Source organism: Ptiloglossa arizonensis, chromosome 1 (assembly GCF_051014685.1).
Source record: "Ptiloglossa arizonensis isolate GNS036 chromosome 1, iyPtiAriz1_principal, whole genome shotgun sequence".
NCBI classification, from domain to species: Eukaryota; Metazoa; Arthropoda; class Insecta; order Hymenoptera; family Colletidae; genus Ptiloglossa; species Ptiloglossa arizonensis.
In genome coordinates, this window is record NC_135048.1 from 7,472,428 (window position 1) to 7,488,244 (window position 15,817).

Here is a 15,817-nt window from a genome sequence, read left to right on the forward strand (position 1 = left end):
CATTCTTGAAAATGGTCACATCGTATCGAATATCGTCCAAAACACATAGTAAGAAGTACAGTGTTCTAAAGCATTCGAAATATTTATTTAAATCCTGATTACTTTGAATCAACTTGTATACTTTATCGCTGAACACGATTTTAACAACTTTAAGTTTCGACTTTAAACTTGAAAAATTTCTTTCTTTCTTTAACAGCGTTCGATTATTTTCATACGCCTGCTGTTTGAAAAAAGAAAAAAAAGAAAGCACGTCGAGTAACGATGAACACGACTTCAACAACTGTTTCGACTTTAAACTTAAAAAGTTTCTTTCTTTCTTCAACAGCGTTCGATTATGTTCGTACGTCCGCCGTTTGAGAAAAGAAAAAGAGGAAAAAGTAACGACAATCCCCGAATTCTGTATACGTTTCACTTCGTACGATACGCTTGTAAATTTCGTGACGTGGTTGTGCACACAACCGTGCCCAGGTACGTTCCGTAGGTTCGAAACGAATGCACGAATATAACTCGCGAAACCGTTCGATAAACCATCGCTCGGCGAATTCAGATTTACGGCTCGATGGACTCATTACGCAGTCGGAGCGTTGCAGGGGTCGCTTTGGCGGACGCATAAACGGCGACACGGCGTTTCATCGGGCGAAGTGGGGGGTGGGGATGGTAGGGAGGGAGAGAGAAAACGGTGGGGAGGGGAGAGACGTCCGCGATAAAATTCTTCGAAGGTCGTTCTTTGTGCCACGGTTCCCTTTTGCGCGAGACAAATATTTACGAGACCGGGAAACAGAAATACTTATTCGCGGAAAATAAATAAATGCTACGAGTGGCCGCTGAGAAGAAGGAAATATGGCGGTGGGGTGGTGGCAAGGGGTGAGTGGGTGGCGGTTGAAATGGAATTAGTCAAGCACCGCGGACAATGGTTCCCCCTTTTGTGCAGCGCAAAACACGCTCCGAGGAGTACTTTTTATGAGACTTTCCGAAGGAAGGAAATTACAGCTTCGCGACGTAGATATATATCATCGATCCGCGCCGCTGAGCGACTTGCGAAATTAATTTGTTTCCGCCTTTGTTTCAGGGACCTCCAGGGGAACAATATCTCGGTGATATTCAAGACGGACTTCGAGGATATGGCCACGCTTCACGTTCTGTGAGTATACGTACAATCTGTGTCTTAGGGGAGGACACCACGCTGACGAGTAAAAAGAACAGAATTTCTTTTTTTTTTTTTTTCTTTGTTTATTTACTGTTCGATAGGCGTGGAATTTTGTGTCGAAAGGATACCTCGAAATTCGAACATTTGGCGAAGTTGCAGCGATAAACTTGTTTTTCGTTTTTCTATATTTCTCAACATGGCCGACACGAAATCTACGGAACTGCACACCCGATTTTGTTCAAATTTTGTGGAGATATTCTGCACAGAGTATTGTACAATGTGGCTTACGGTTTTTTTAATATGTTAATTGTTTGAGTTTTTATAAACGTTCAAAGTCGTTTTTTTTTTTTTTTTTTTTTTTTTGATAGAAACGATTGTTTCTTCTTCGAACTTCGACCATTTTTACAATTATTAAAATTTTCGAAAAATCTTACGATATATTTTAGATAATAATCTCTAGTTTATGAATCGATAGCAATTCTTTATTTCAAATCTCGTAGTTCTTGTTAACTGTAGCGGTCAACGAACAATGTTTCAGCAGAAGGAGTTCTGAGAATAGCGGACAATTTCGCCATTTTGTACGATTTTTACATTCGCAAAATTGTAAAACGAAACTGAAAGTTATATTTATAATCTCCTAAAAAGACTAGATTTTTCATTTAGTAACTACTTGGAAAAAAAATTTACAAAATTTACCCATTTTTTACGTCTCAGAGTGGTGTCCCCCCTTAAGTAACGAAGCCAGTTTGACTTGCATAGTTTTGATCATGCGCGCGCGACAAGTAGAATTCGATCAGGTCGCCAATGTAGGCAACCAAACCCTTGAGAGAATGAGAAATTAATCCAATACTGTGAAATTTAGCACAAAGAACACTTACTGCAATATTATTCCAAGGCAGAGCAGAGTTAACGAAGTTCTCTCAATTTTTATACTATTTTTATATTCTTGGAATAGATCCGCAATATTGAATTAGATATCAAATAACACGAAGCGATATTATGTTTTTGGATGCGATTGGTCTCGAAAGAAAAATATATATTCGATTTATAAACGGAAAAATTGAAGTTACGGATCACGTAAAAAAAACTCCTCGATGGGGAACCATCAATTCGAAAAATTGAAGGGTATCTTGAAATATGTGATTTTAACACAGAGATGAAAATAACTCGTAGAATTTTCCTACAGTTATTGGAAAACTATCAATTCGAAAAATTGAGATGTATCTTAAAATATGAAATTTTCAAACAGAGATGAAAATAACTCGTAGAGTTTTCCTATAGTTATTGGACAATTCGTATAGAAACATAACGCGATTATTTTTTGCGATGCTTGTCGGCGAAAGTTTATAAAATTTATACCGAACATGCGCTGGTATTTTTTTTTACAGTTGGCTATCGAATAATCAGATCCACACCATCGAGAGAGGTGCCTTTCAGGATTTAGTCGGCGTCGAGAAGCTGCGTCTTAACAAGAATCAAATACGCCATCTTCCCGACCTCCTCTTCAGCAACATGATAAACTTAAAACGCCTGTAAGTATTGCAGAATGAAATGAAACTATGCTATCATTTACTCGTCGTAGTTAGAAACGTATTCGATATCTGTGAAAGGCAAAAGTGTTCAATGGTAATCACTCTGGAAAGAAAGTTATTCTTTGAGTTAAAAAATCTTCTGTAATCTGAATTTTTCATATATAGAATTATTAAAATGCATACTGTCTATTGTACAGGGCAAATATCTTCATTGTTCGTGGATACGATACGATTAATGTAGTCAGGACTTTGTTAAACGATTTAAAGAGATAAGCATACAGTCAAGACTTTGTTAAACAAATTAAAGAAATAAACACACAGTCAAGACTTTGTTAAACAATTTAAAGGGATAAACATAAAGTAAGTACTTTGTCAAACAATTTAAAGAGATAAACACACGGTCAGGACTTTGTTAAACAATTGAAAGAGATAAACATACAGTCAGGACTTTGTTAAACAATTAGAGATAAATACACAGTCAGGACTTTGTTAAACAATTTAAAGAGATTAATATAGTACAGTAGAACTCCGTTTATGTAAACCCGACAAGAAACAAATAATTCATATAATCAGGTGGGTTTATGTAATAGGAGTCCACCAATTATTCCCACTTCTTGTAACTTTTTGTTCAAATAACCGCAGTTTTCGTTGGGATAAATGAATTCAATCGTATATTTAGCTCGTTTTTCGAATTATAGCAATATTTTGATCTTTATGAACATTTTTTCCATTTATCGTCATTGCTATTTTGTATTTTATTATTTCAAATTCGTTTCTTTTAACGTTAGCAATCGTAGATTCCATAATGTCGATCACTTTAGAGAGAGAAGCTATTATCTTACCGTTTGTCTAGCTATATCATTATAAACACGGGAAACTATTTCTTCGAGAAACAAGTAGAAGTATTCTTGTTTGACTACAACACTATTCGTTTCGACTAGTAAGCAAAATCCAGTGGCCTAACACAGACCTAACCCAAAATTGATTGTCTAAATCTCTGTACATCATTGAGACAACTAGAAGACTAAGGAAGTAACATTCCTAGGACTTGGTTACACTAGCTGAAACATAAACAAAATTTCTGTAAAAGTGTTAATCCAAAGGGATTAAAACTCTCTGGAAGAATTTCTCCGAGAAACAAATAGAAATATTCGTATTTGAATACAACACTATTCGTTTGGACCAGTAAGCAAAGTCCAATGGCCTAACACAAACCTAACCCAAAATTCATTGGCTAAAACTGTGTACACCATGGGGACAACTGAAGAAGAAACATTCCTAGGACTTGGTTATACTAGCTGGAACATTAACAAAATTTCTGCAAAAGTGTTAATCCAAAGGGATTAAAACTCTCTGGAAGAATTTCTCCGAGAAACAAGTAGAAATATTCGTATTTGAATACAACACTATTCGTTTGGACCAGTAAACAAAGTCCAGTGGCCTAACACAGACCTAACCTAAAATTCATTGGCTAAAACTGTGTACACCATGGGGACAACTGAAGAAGAAACATTCCTAGGACTTGGTTATACTAGCTGGAACATTAACAAAATTTCTGCAAAAGTGTTAATCCAAAGGGATTAAAACTCTCTGGAAGAATTTCTCCGAGAAACAACTAGAAGTATTCGTGTACGACTACAACACCGCAACAGTTTCGACCGGTAATCAAAATCCAGTGACCCCAAAGATCACCACATCGTGAACGTTGCCGGTAACTGAGAACCGGTCAGCCAGTTCCTAGCAGGAAGATCGAGCACTGGACTTAAAGAATGCGATCCACCGATTAACTCGAAGGCTCTCTTTTCCTTGAACATTCTTGCCGATCCTGAATCTTAATCAACCGCACCAGCCCCATACCCGGACGGACCAAAAAGTATAAAAGGCATCAAGGCTCTGTCGTGATCGAGAGGGAATACGCGGCTTCCGTGTTGAGGATGCTCGGTGGTTGCCACTCAAGGAGTAAAAAAGCCAGCTCGGGGTAAAAAGAAAGGTCCCTTTTTCATGTCGAGGCCGACAGGGACGATTCGTAGGGGGAGGCGGAAAGCCGAAAGGTGAAACAAAGAAAGAAAGAAAGAAAGAGAGAGAGGCGGGAAATGGAGATGGACCATCCATCATCCTGCGAAGTGGCCAGACGAGGCTCGAAAGTTCCCCGGGACTCGAGGTCTTCCGCTCTGCCCTCGGACACGTAACCTACAGTTTCTGATGATAAGGCCGGGATCAGGCAGCTTACAAAAGGACGTATTATGTTGCGAGCTTCGGCGAGGTTCTCACGGGCATCCGGACGCCTGATAATCCTTCATCTGCCGTGGATAAGTCGATGCCCCGCTCGGAAACGAGAGAAGGCCAACGGTGATTGCTACCGATAGAATTGTTTCGAATCTTGGACGTCTTACGTTTTGTCATTTTTTGGACTGTTCGTTTCTTGGTATTTTTCGCTGGTCGTTCGTCTATAAATTAATCACAATCAATTGTAACCGATCGTGCGATTTTTGCTCCTGTGTGTCGATTCGTTGCTGCTGTGTTCCATAATTGGATGACATGTGTCCATACAGATTCAATCACGACTTTACAGATCAGAGGTTTGCTTTCGTTACTTCGCTTAGATTGCCTACTTGTCAACCGGTACGTGTCCTTTCTCTTGATTCTAATTTGGTTTGTTCTTTTACACGAGATCCTAGGCATTTAACTAATTTTGTTTGAGGAATTTCGTTATCAGGAACGCTGATTTTTGATTGCGTTTATTACTGTTGACCTTTACTCTTCCTTCGATCAACCATTTTTCTAATGAGTGAACATAGTTTTGTAGGATACTAGCTGCTTCGTCTGAGTATTCGTGTGTTGTTACTATTCTAGTGTCATCTGCGAATGTACGTAAGTTGCTCGATAAGTTTTGTCGTTCGATATGAAAAGAAGCTATTAGGTACGTCGTTTTATTTTTCGAAAGATGGTACTACTTGTCGACGAACGTGTGTGAAGTTTCGTGTAGATTTGTCGATTCATTCGTATATTTACAGTTGTTCAAAGTTGAATTGCCATAGTATTATTTTACAACGGAAGAAACGACAAAACTTATCGAACAACCTAGTATATTATACTATTGGGTTGTTCGGAAAGTCATTTCGTTTTTTTTTTTTGGTGAAAATGAAACACGATTTTTTTTAGAGTGATTATATGTAAGAGAACCATTTCTACTTGTTTCACCGTGCAACTTAATTTTTTTTAGAGAAATTATATATTCTCTATTTTGGAAAACGAAATGACTTTCCGAACAACCCAATAGTTAGGGTCGTTGGAGTATCTGATGTATAATGTGTATAATACTGGACCCGGACACTCCCTTGCGGCTGAACACGAATCTTTCAAGTTCTGTTATTAGAATGCAGCAGTAGAGACTGTGGGACCGTTTGAACGATCATCGAATGTTTCTATGGTTCGTCCACGTGGAAAAATCTATACCAGTATCTGTTGTCACCTACCCAATTATCTTATCAACGTACATACGTCGAAAGTTCAAATCTCGAGTTTCGAAAAGAACTAAATCAACAATTTACAACTATGACCCTTAGGAGAGTACCTATATCCATTGTTCTCTCTACTACGTATCGAAGTTGTTTCTCTAGAGTTTATAGAATGTGTCCGGTTAGAACTTGTTATCGACTCCAGTTGTTGTGTTCTTTAAAGAACCCTAATTGGTCCTGTCCCACCATAAGAACTGGGAATGTTTTGTAGCTCAGAACTTCTGTATCGAAATACCCTGATCATTTTCCTAAACGATGTAGATTGATGTCAAATCCATCACACATTTTAGGTTAGGTTTCGAAACAACGATTCAGCAACAATTAGGTAAGAGTTACACTTCGCCTTCTTGTATTTTATCTCTCCTGGTAAACAAATGTCGATCTTCAAAATCTTAGAAAAATAACGCAAATAAAAACTGCAGACACAAGTGTCAGCCATATTGAATCCGGTTCCATATTTGAGTCAACGTTCCATATTTGACTCAACAGCCATTGCAACGTCGTTCGAGGTACATGGAAAAACGGTCGATCGACGTTTCATCCAAGAAATGACACTTGAAGCGAAAAACAAAGACTCGAAGCGAGAAACGAGCGTCCTTAAAGAAACAAAAAAATAAAAAAGAATTCGAAGCTGAACGGAAAAGTCACGTGTGTTCGATCAAGAGGTGGGAGATTCCCGCAGCGGGTTTCACGAACCTAACTCGTGTACACTTCCGCGTATACACGTACGTGTGGGTGGTATGTAGGCCATCGTCTGAAAAGTTTACGCGATAACCTCCGTCCTGTGTTACGGTGACGAGGTACAGGCCGTGTATGGACTTTCACGAATGCTAACCGCGCGTTTCGAACAAATTCGCCACGCGAAAACACACCGACACCGTTGAGTGTCTTTGAGCGTGTTATTGTACAAATTCAGCATTCATTAGTTATTACTTGCTACCTGGTACGAGCACGAAACTTGTACAAAGTTTAACTGGTTCGCAGTATCTAACAGTTAGTGTCGTCCTGACCTCGTTGAGAATTGAGGTTAGGTTTTAAGATCAGAATTTTCGTTGCACCTCGCCACTGAGACGCTTCTCGAAACTTGTACGAAGTTTGACTTGCTCGTGGTAACCAGCAACCAGTATCGTGCTGACATCGTTGAAAATTAAAGTTAGGTTTTAATATCAACATTTTAGTTCTACCTCGCCACTGAGACACGTTTGTACATCTTGTATCCAAGCAGTTGAAATTAATTTATCGGATGTACAGGCTCGACTACGTAATTCGTTCAAATTATTTCCGGTAATGGTGGAACGAACCTTTTGCTTTTAGATTGGTCGAGTAGGGCTTAGAAGTTAATTATAGTACGATTTTTCTAATTATTCGAACGAAAGAAATTCATATACTATACTGACAACGATCAATTGAGTCAAAGGATCAACCCTGTACACAACAGGTCCAAAATCATTTCTGAAGTGTCTTTGTTGGTTGTATACCTCCCATCGAATACACTTCTCGAGTATTTCTCGAGTACTTTCGCATCTTGCAAACGAGAAAAACAATATTTTCTAAATGTCGAACACTCTAACATCATTTTCATCGGCACTCGAGCAATATTGATTAATTCCTTGAGACAGAGGTTGCTAAACGTGCGAAATGATACGAAATAACTAAAACTAAGAAATAAATTAATTAGATATTCAATTATGAAATGAAATATTAACAGTCTCACCGTGCAACTTGCGCGGAGTTATTTTAATTTTTCACGGTGAGCTGGAAAATATCCTACCGTGCACATCAGAGTATTAAAGAGGTGAGATCTAACAGGTGGGAAAAATTGAACTAACCCCATACAAGTTGCACGGTCGGACTGTTGATATTCCATTTCATAATTAAATATCTAATTAATCTATTTTTTGGTTTCGGTTACTTTTAGATCTGAGACCTAACCCAAACCTAACCCATTGTGCCCCAAAGAATAACGGTTAGCAGTTAAACCTAGGGTAGAGTCTTTCTAGGATCCAATATGCCCTTTACCGAACAATTTCTGTAAACTACCCAATTTTAAACAATAGCCTGTCTCGTGTGGGCTACGAATGGTACTTCAATTCGATATTGAATGCATAGAAAGGTGAATATAGATGAAATTCAAGCGTTGGCGTACTCTAAAGTCAAATTTTTGACCTGCTCACCTCAGTGGAACCATTCTCCAGCTCACAAAGACTGCTCGATTCGGATAACATCGTCTTCGATCCCTGGGAGAGTTCCCTCGGTATCACGGTTAAGTCGTGGTGACGAAACGTGTGATTAACCCATCGCGCAAACGTAGAAAGCTGCTCGAGGTGGTAAGAGGATGAAACTCGCCGGTAATAAATGGTTTGACACAATGGAAAGGGGCGCGGACACTCGGCTGATTAGTATCACTCCGTCGTGTGAGCATATTGCACCGCTTGAAACGCGATACCTCGAACTCGCTGGCGAACGTACAAGCTTGTATTTACGAGGCAATAACATTTGTTCGCTGTACACTTAAGCCGATAATAACCGGGACAAACGGTTCCCCCTGTCGCTTTGACAACCTGGTGTTGCGGTGATTTAAGCAACGAAACGCATCGGGGCGGGAGTGCCTTACGATTCGCGACCGCGAAAATTTACGGCCACGTATTATTTCGTCGCGTAAGACGCGGTTCGATGCCCGCTGAACGGTGAAACGCGATGTTATTCCTTGTCGTCGTTATTCACAAAGTATCGTTACCGAGCCGAAGACCGCGACGATCCCAACCCTTTTTGCTTCAAGATAACTCGAGACCCTCGTTGCGTCTCTAGTGGCGAGTATTCTCCTAGCGTTGAGCAGCGAAAGAAGAAAGAAAAAATGGCAAACGCGGTGGAAATGTTACGATTCGAACCTCGTTTCTGTAACGTGTGACAAGTCGAACTGGAAAAATATAATGGAAAGTTACGGGGAGGACGGAAACACGTTAGGGACGAAGATAATTGATAAATCGGACCAATGTACGGGCGCTCGAAATAATTACGCGTTTATCACGAATAACATTTCAGAATCGCGAGAAAATGAATGTAAACTTAAAATAAACGTAGGCACTCGAAATAATTGCGCGGTTGCGACGTATAACGTTTTAGAATCGTGAGAAAGTAAACGTGAATTCTGAACAGGCGTAGGAACTCAAAATAAGGCACTCGAATAGGCGCTCAAAATAAGACGCTCGAATAGGCACTCGAATTAATTACGCGTTTATGACGAACAATATTTTAGGATCGTGAGAAAGTAAACGTAAATTCTGAACAGGCGTAGGAGCTCAAAATAAGGCACTCGAATAGGCGCTCAAAATAAGGCACTCGAAATAATTACGTGGTTACGTCGAACAACGTTTTAGAATCGTGAGAAAGCAAAAGTAAATTCTGAATAGACGTAGGCACTCAAAATAAGGCACTCGAATAGGCACTCAAAATAAGACGCTCGAATAGGTACTCGAAATAATTACGTGGTTACGTCGAACAACGTTTTAGAATCGTGAGAAAGCAAAAGTAAATTCTGAACAGACGTAGGCACTCAAAATAAGACACTCAAATAGGCACTCGAAATAAGGCACTCGAATAGGTACTCGAAATAAAGCATTCGCATAGGCGCTTAAAATAAGGCACTCGAATAGGTACTCGAAATAAAGCATTCGCATAGGCGCTTAAAATAAGGCACTCGAATAGACTCTCAAAATAAGTCGCTCAAAATAAGGCACTCGAAATAATTACGTGGTTACGTCGAACAACATTTTAGAATCGTGAGAAACTAAAAGTAAATTCATAATAGACACAGGCACTCAAAATGAGACACTGAAATGGGCACTCTAAATAATTACGTGTTTACGACGGAAAGGATTCTGGAATCGTGAGAAAATTCAAGTAAATTCAAAATAGATGTATTTGTAAATGTAAGGTTATGGTACGTACAGTATTGTACGGTAGGACAACTTGAGAGGCAGATAGGTTCGTTCCACTTTGTATACATTAAGAGCGAAAGTAAACAACCGTGAGAGCGAATGAGATGTAATTGATACGGTGCGAACTGTCCCAGGAAGTGGTAGGGATAACATTGTTCGTGACATGTGTACCACTGTATAGGGCAGTGCTCTCCAAACGAAGCATCGCGAGATCTCTGAGATTCCCCCGCTTCCGCTTAAACGCGACACCATACATACGTTTTGTAGAGCGTCTGTGAGCGATGTATGGCGCGCTTTCTCCGACAACATAGTTACTTGAGTATGCTGCTTGAAAATGGAATTGTCGAAGAAAGAAGTAAGTACTCAGAGTGGACTCTACGCTGGACTACGTTGGTACAAAGTATTCCTGAAGTAACTAAATTTGCAGACTAAACTTTGTTCTAATAATTAGAACAAAATGATTTCTGTTTTTATTTTGCTCATAAAATCAATAACTGTTCCATATATTGGCGTAAATTTAAAATAAATATTTTTCTGTTGTACGAATTAATTATATACGTGTATACGTAAAGACAATAAATATTCCATGTAATTACCGTGATAAAATAAATATTTTTCTACTGTATATGAATTGGGTACGAAAAAGTTCGTATTAATATATTAAACTTTATCCTATTCGCTTTAAAAATTATAATGCAAAATCGTTGCTGCAAGAAAATTCCAAATACCCTAATTTTATCACCGACAGAAAAGAAAAGTAGGAGAACATATCAATACAGATCATTTTACATTATAGCCAACATACTCAACAAGAAACCACAATTGTCCAGAAAAGGGAATTTTAATATAATTTTCGGTCGCTCCGTGCAATAAATAACGCTGCTTATTATGGTTGGTTGCAGTTACTGTATGCAAATACCTTCTAATTTACGGGTAACCATGAATACTTAAGCGCCTTAATTGCTTACTTGAAATTCTATTGTAAGTACAACAGCGAATAACTGGCCACTAGAAATGATTTCAAACGTCATTTTCGGGAAAATTAGTTTAAAAAAAAAATGTTTAAACGGTTCGAATTGTCTTACTAATTCATTGTACGTAAGTTGTATAAAATTTGCTCTCGGGGGTCCGCGACATTTAAGGAGAACAGAAGTAAACGGAAGTGAAGTCAAGGCACAGGAATTGTGTTGGACGAGTAACTCTTATGATTCCGGCGCTATCAATCCGGTTTAGTTTCATCCGACTCTTATCGCGTGCACACAAAGCACAGTGGCAGCAACATTCGAAGAGACGCCAGAGAGACGAGGTCCAGGAGGTCCTTTTGTTAGTTTCAGCGAAGGAGCGGCTACGTCGAAATTCGGTAATTGCTTTCTGGATTGGCTGGAGCGCGGTGGGAGTTTAATCTGTAGGTCTCGCCTTGCGTTGGAAATTATTGAAATTCTACCGAATTTACTGCACAAAAAAAAACCCCCAATAAATGAAACTATCTAAAAAAAGATAGATTCGATCCTCTGCAATCCTATTTCGTCGATGTTAGAGAAAGTAAAGGAGTTTATTTTTGAGATTTAAACCGAGTGTTGCAATCGGTACAGAATCAATTGATCGCTCGAGGCACCCAGGTTTCCCACCATTTTGTTCGGCTATCTTTAAAACGGACCTTAAAGTTATCTATATTTATAATTAAATGAAAACCTACTAACGAAGGAAAAAGTGAAAAGGAAAGCTAAAAAAACGGAGTTTGTAGTGCATTTGAACACAGTTATAACGCACACGCGTGTAAATTTAATAGGTTATGTACAATATAAAAATGTAATAGGTTATGTACAATATAAAAATGTAATAGGTTATGTACAATATAAAAGTGTAATAGGTTATGTACAATATAAAAGTGTAAAATTGAAATGTCCAATGAACAGCAGACCAAACGGGAGACCTTAGATTTATTAATATTTATAATTAAATGAAAACCTACTAACGAAGAAAAAAGTGAAAAGGAAAGCTAAAACAACGGAGTTTGTAGTGAATTTGAACACAGTTATAACCTATACGGTGGGAAAATACGCGCGTAATTTGAATAGGTTATGTACAATATAAAAATGTAAAATTGAAATGTCCAATATACAGCAGACCAAACTTTGAAGTTATCTATACTCGTAATTAAATGAAAACCTACTAACGATGGAAAAAGTGAAAAAGAAAATTTAAAAAACGGAATTTGTAGCGTATTTGAACACAGTTATAACGTGTACGGTGGGAAAATACGCGCGTAATTTGAATAGGTTATGTACAATATAAAAATGTAAAATTGAAATGTCCAATATACAGCAAACCAAACTTTGAAGTTATCTATATTTGTAATTAAATGAAAACCTACTAACGATGGAAAAAGTGAAAAAGAAAATTTAAAAAACGAAATTTGTAGCGTATTTGAACACAGTTATAACCTATACGGTGGGAAAATACGCGCGTAATTTGAATAGGTTATGTACAATATAAAAATGTAAAATTGAAATGTCCAATATACAGCAGACCAAACTTTGAAGTTATCTATACTTGTAATTAAATGAAAACCTACTAACGATGGAAAAAGTGAAAAAGAAAATTTAAAAAACGGAATTTGTAGCGTATTTGAACACAGTTATAACGTGTACGGTGGGAAAATACGCGCGTAAATTGAATAGGTTATGTACAATATATCCGATGAACAGCGGACCAAACTGGCGAACGTTACGTCCGCGAGGTGTGTATATATATATTTTCCGTTAAATCGACACTATTGAGAGCTGACGAGTTTAACGAGAAAAACATGTTCAATCCACCGGTATAGACTGCATCGCTATCAATAGAAACATTCCACTCGCGGGTGCACCAAATTACCCGTTCAAATTAGGAACTTATCATGATCCAGCGCTGCAACAGCGGTCCCAAATGAAACTGGCAGCACTAAAAGCCTGTCTTCCTTTTGTTTCTGGCATGTCTACGTGGTCGAAATTCGGTAATTGCTTTCAGGATTGGCTCCGGTAAGCAGGAGTCCAAATCTGCCGGTTCTTGCCGTATGTTCGCGGCTCTCGGGTTCGGAATACCGTGGCTGTGCTCCGTCTCTCTTTCTTCTTCGTTCGTGGCCGATCCCGCTCGCTCCCGGAGCCTCTGTTTCCTATTTTTGTTTCTCTGTCCGTGGTCTCTCTGGCGGACATAATTACAGGCTGCACGGGTCTCGGAGCCAATGGATGGTCAACGGTGAACCGAGCACCGGGACCTCTAACCTATCATCGCGAACGTCTGGTTAACTCGTGCATCGGGAAGAGAGTCCGGAGGATCTCGAGACGTAACGCAATCTATTTAAATGAACCTCCGGTTTAGCGGAGAATCCATTATCGTGACTGACTCTCGTCGTGGACCGAGCACCAGGCCGGGAAAACCATCGCGTTGCCATGCATTATGCACGGTGTTTCGTTTGTAGAAAATTATGGCGGCGAATGTGATCGAAGTAAGCCTGAGAAAGCCCAGAGAAAGATTTAACGTCTTACGGTGAACACGGGAACAACACCGATACCTTGCGCCGATACTCGGCTCAATTCTCGTGTTAACACATACTGGTCGATTGAGTTAGACCGGACAGAGGCATGTTGATACTTGCGCCGGTGGTCGTTTTGGTAGAATTCTCGACGCTTTACTATTAACGGGTAGACCATAATGTGGGGATCGTCTTTGTTAAGTCCCACGTGACTAAAGTTTAGAGATTTGAAAAATAAAGAAAGTCTTTTAATATTACTACTATATTTATTTAAAAAGAAACGGCTCGCTCTCAGGGATTATCTTTGTTAAGTCCCACGTGACTAAAGTTTAGACGTTTGGAAAGTAAAGAAACTCCTTCAATATTATTACCATATTTATTTAGAAAGAAAAGACTCACTCTTAGGAATTATCTTTGTTAAGTCCCACGTGACTAAGGCTCAGAGATTTGGAAAGCAAAGAAACTCCTTTAGTATCAGTACTATGTTTATTTAAAAGGAAAAGACTCACTCTCAGGAATTATCTTTATTAAGTCCCACGTGACTAAGGCTCAGAGATTTGGAAAGCAAAGAAACTCCTTTAATATTATTACTATGTTTATTTAAAAGGAAAAGACTCATTCTCAGGAATTACCTTTGTTAAGTCCCACGTGACTAAGGCTCAGAGATTTGGAAAGCAAAGAAACTCCTTTAGTATCAGTACTATGTTTATTTAAAAAGAAAAGACTCGCTCTCGGCAACTATCGCTGGACTTTCTTCGACTCTGACTCACTTCGATAAATCTCTAACAAGTGTCCCAATCGCGCTTCTCTCGCGCGCTATATTCTCACACGTATTCATTCCCTTTCATTCTATTCCTTAACATTTCTCACTCTGTGTATCTGGTCACGTTCACCTAAAATTCCTCGGTCTGGTGCCATCTCAATTGCTCGTCTTTCGCACCTCAGCTCAATCATTCTGTCATTCTGTTCAAGCACTCTTCCTTCACGTCTTGAAAACACTTTACTCGCCAGTCTATCCCAAACACTCTTCACATTTTCTCAGAGCCATACGTACTCTTACAATAATTCAAACTTTGCTAGGATTTACGTTACCGTTTATTTTTATGTATGTTTCGTTTGATATCTCAACGAAGATGTCATGCTTCTGTCTGTGCGTAGAATAGGACGATATCTCTCCTTTTATTATACGAAGACGTACAAAGTTTATTTAGGCGAAAAAAAGTAATACCAGAACGAACACGAAGTAATATCTATTAACGCAACAAAACCACTTCTCGCTTTAGTTCTCTCTCTAACTTTTTTACTCTCCGTTTCTTCTTTCTCCTGGTGTTTACTTCGTGTCTCTGCTACCACGACTGACATTCTCGGACATTGTTCATAACACCTCTTTCACCAGACTCGACTCTCACATATCTTATTTACACCACGAAACTACCGACCACAAAACTATAGACAAAAGTCTTCCACTCGTCCAACGTTGCTCACGTACACAGATAAAACCAACACTCACACTGTCAGTATGTATTGAAATGAGTTTCGCCAACTTACAGAAGTAGACAGGATTATGAACAATGAAGTATAGGCAAATTAGGATATTAATCACTGATTAATTCAAACATGACAATTTTAAAAACGTTGAATCAATATCGCTCTTTTTTTGTATTATGGACCTTGATAAAAGGACCACAAAGAATCGATGCACCCTTATTTTAGGATTAATAGTTTGGCTAAAAAGTTACATCCTTCTTTAGAAGAAAAGATCATCCTTTTTCTTTCAAATAACACAACTTTTCGACCGAACTATGAATTTTGGGACAACCGTGTTTCAGCATTTTTTTACTTCTTTTGCAAATACTTTCTATCATTTAAAAAGAAACAAAGTCGACCAAATGACTATGAAATTTTTGTTCGAAACCACTCTTGTATAAAATGATGCGTCGCATACTGTACCTAAAGTACCTGAATCGATATAATAATAGGTTGCTCGATAAATTTTTCTCGTTCGATAACAAATTTTTAGGATCGTCGTTTTATTCTTTTTAAAAATGGTACTACTGTTTGATTCGTATATTTACAGTTGTTCAAAGTTAAAGTATCATAATATTCTTTTACAATGTAAGAAACTACAATACTTATTGAACAACCTATGAAAGAGTGACGTGTTGACT

General features: G+C 38.5%; 1 protein-coding gene across 1 annotated transcript in view; it reads left to right on the top strand.

Annotated features, from left to right (window-relative positions):
* The first annotated feature begins 808 nt into the window (after positions 1–808).
* Sli (slit guidance ligand) overlaps positions 809–15,817 on the top strand; it is a 59,893-nt gene continuing 44,884 nt past the window's right edge. Inside the window, exons 1-3 of the mRNA XM_076311349.1 lie at positions 809–864; positions 1,070–1,141; positions 2,536–2,679. Coding sequence (XP_076167464.1) covers positions 809–864; positions 1,070–1,141; positions 2,536–2,679 — 272 coding nt within the window. The remainder of the gene's footprint in view (positions 865–1,069; positions 1,142–2,535; positions 2,680–15,817) is intronic.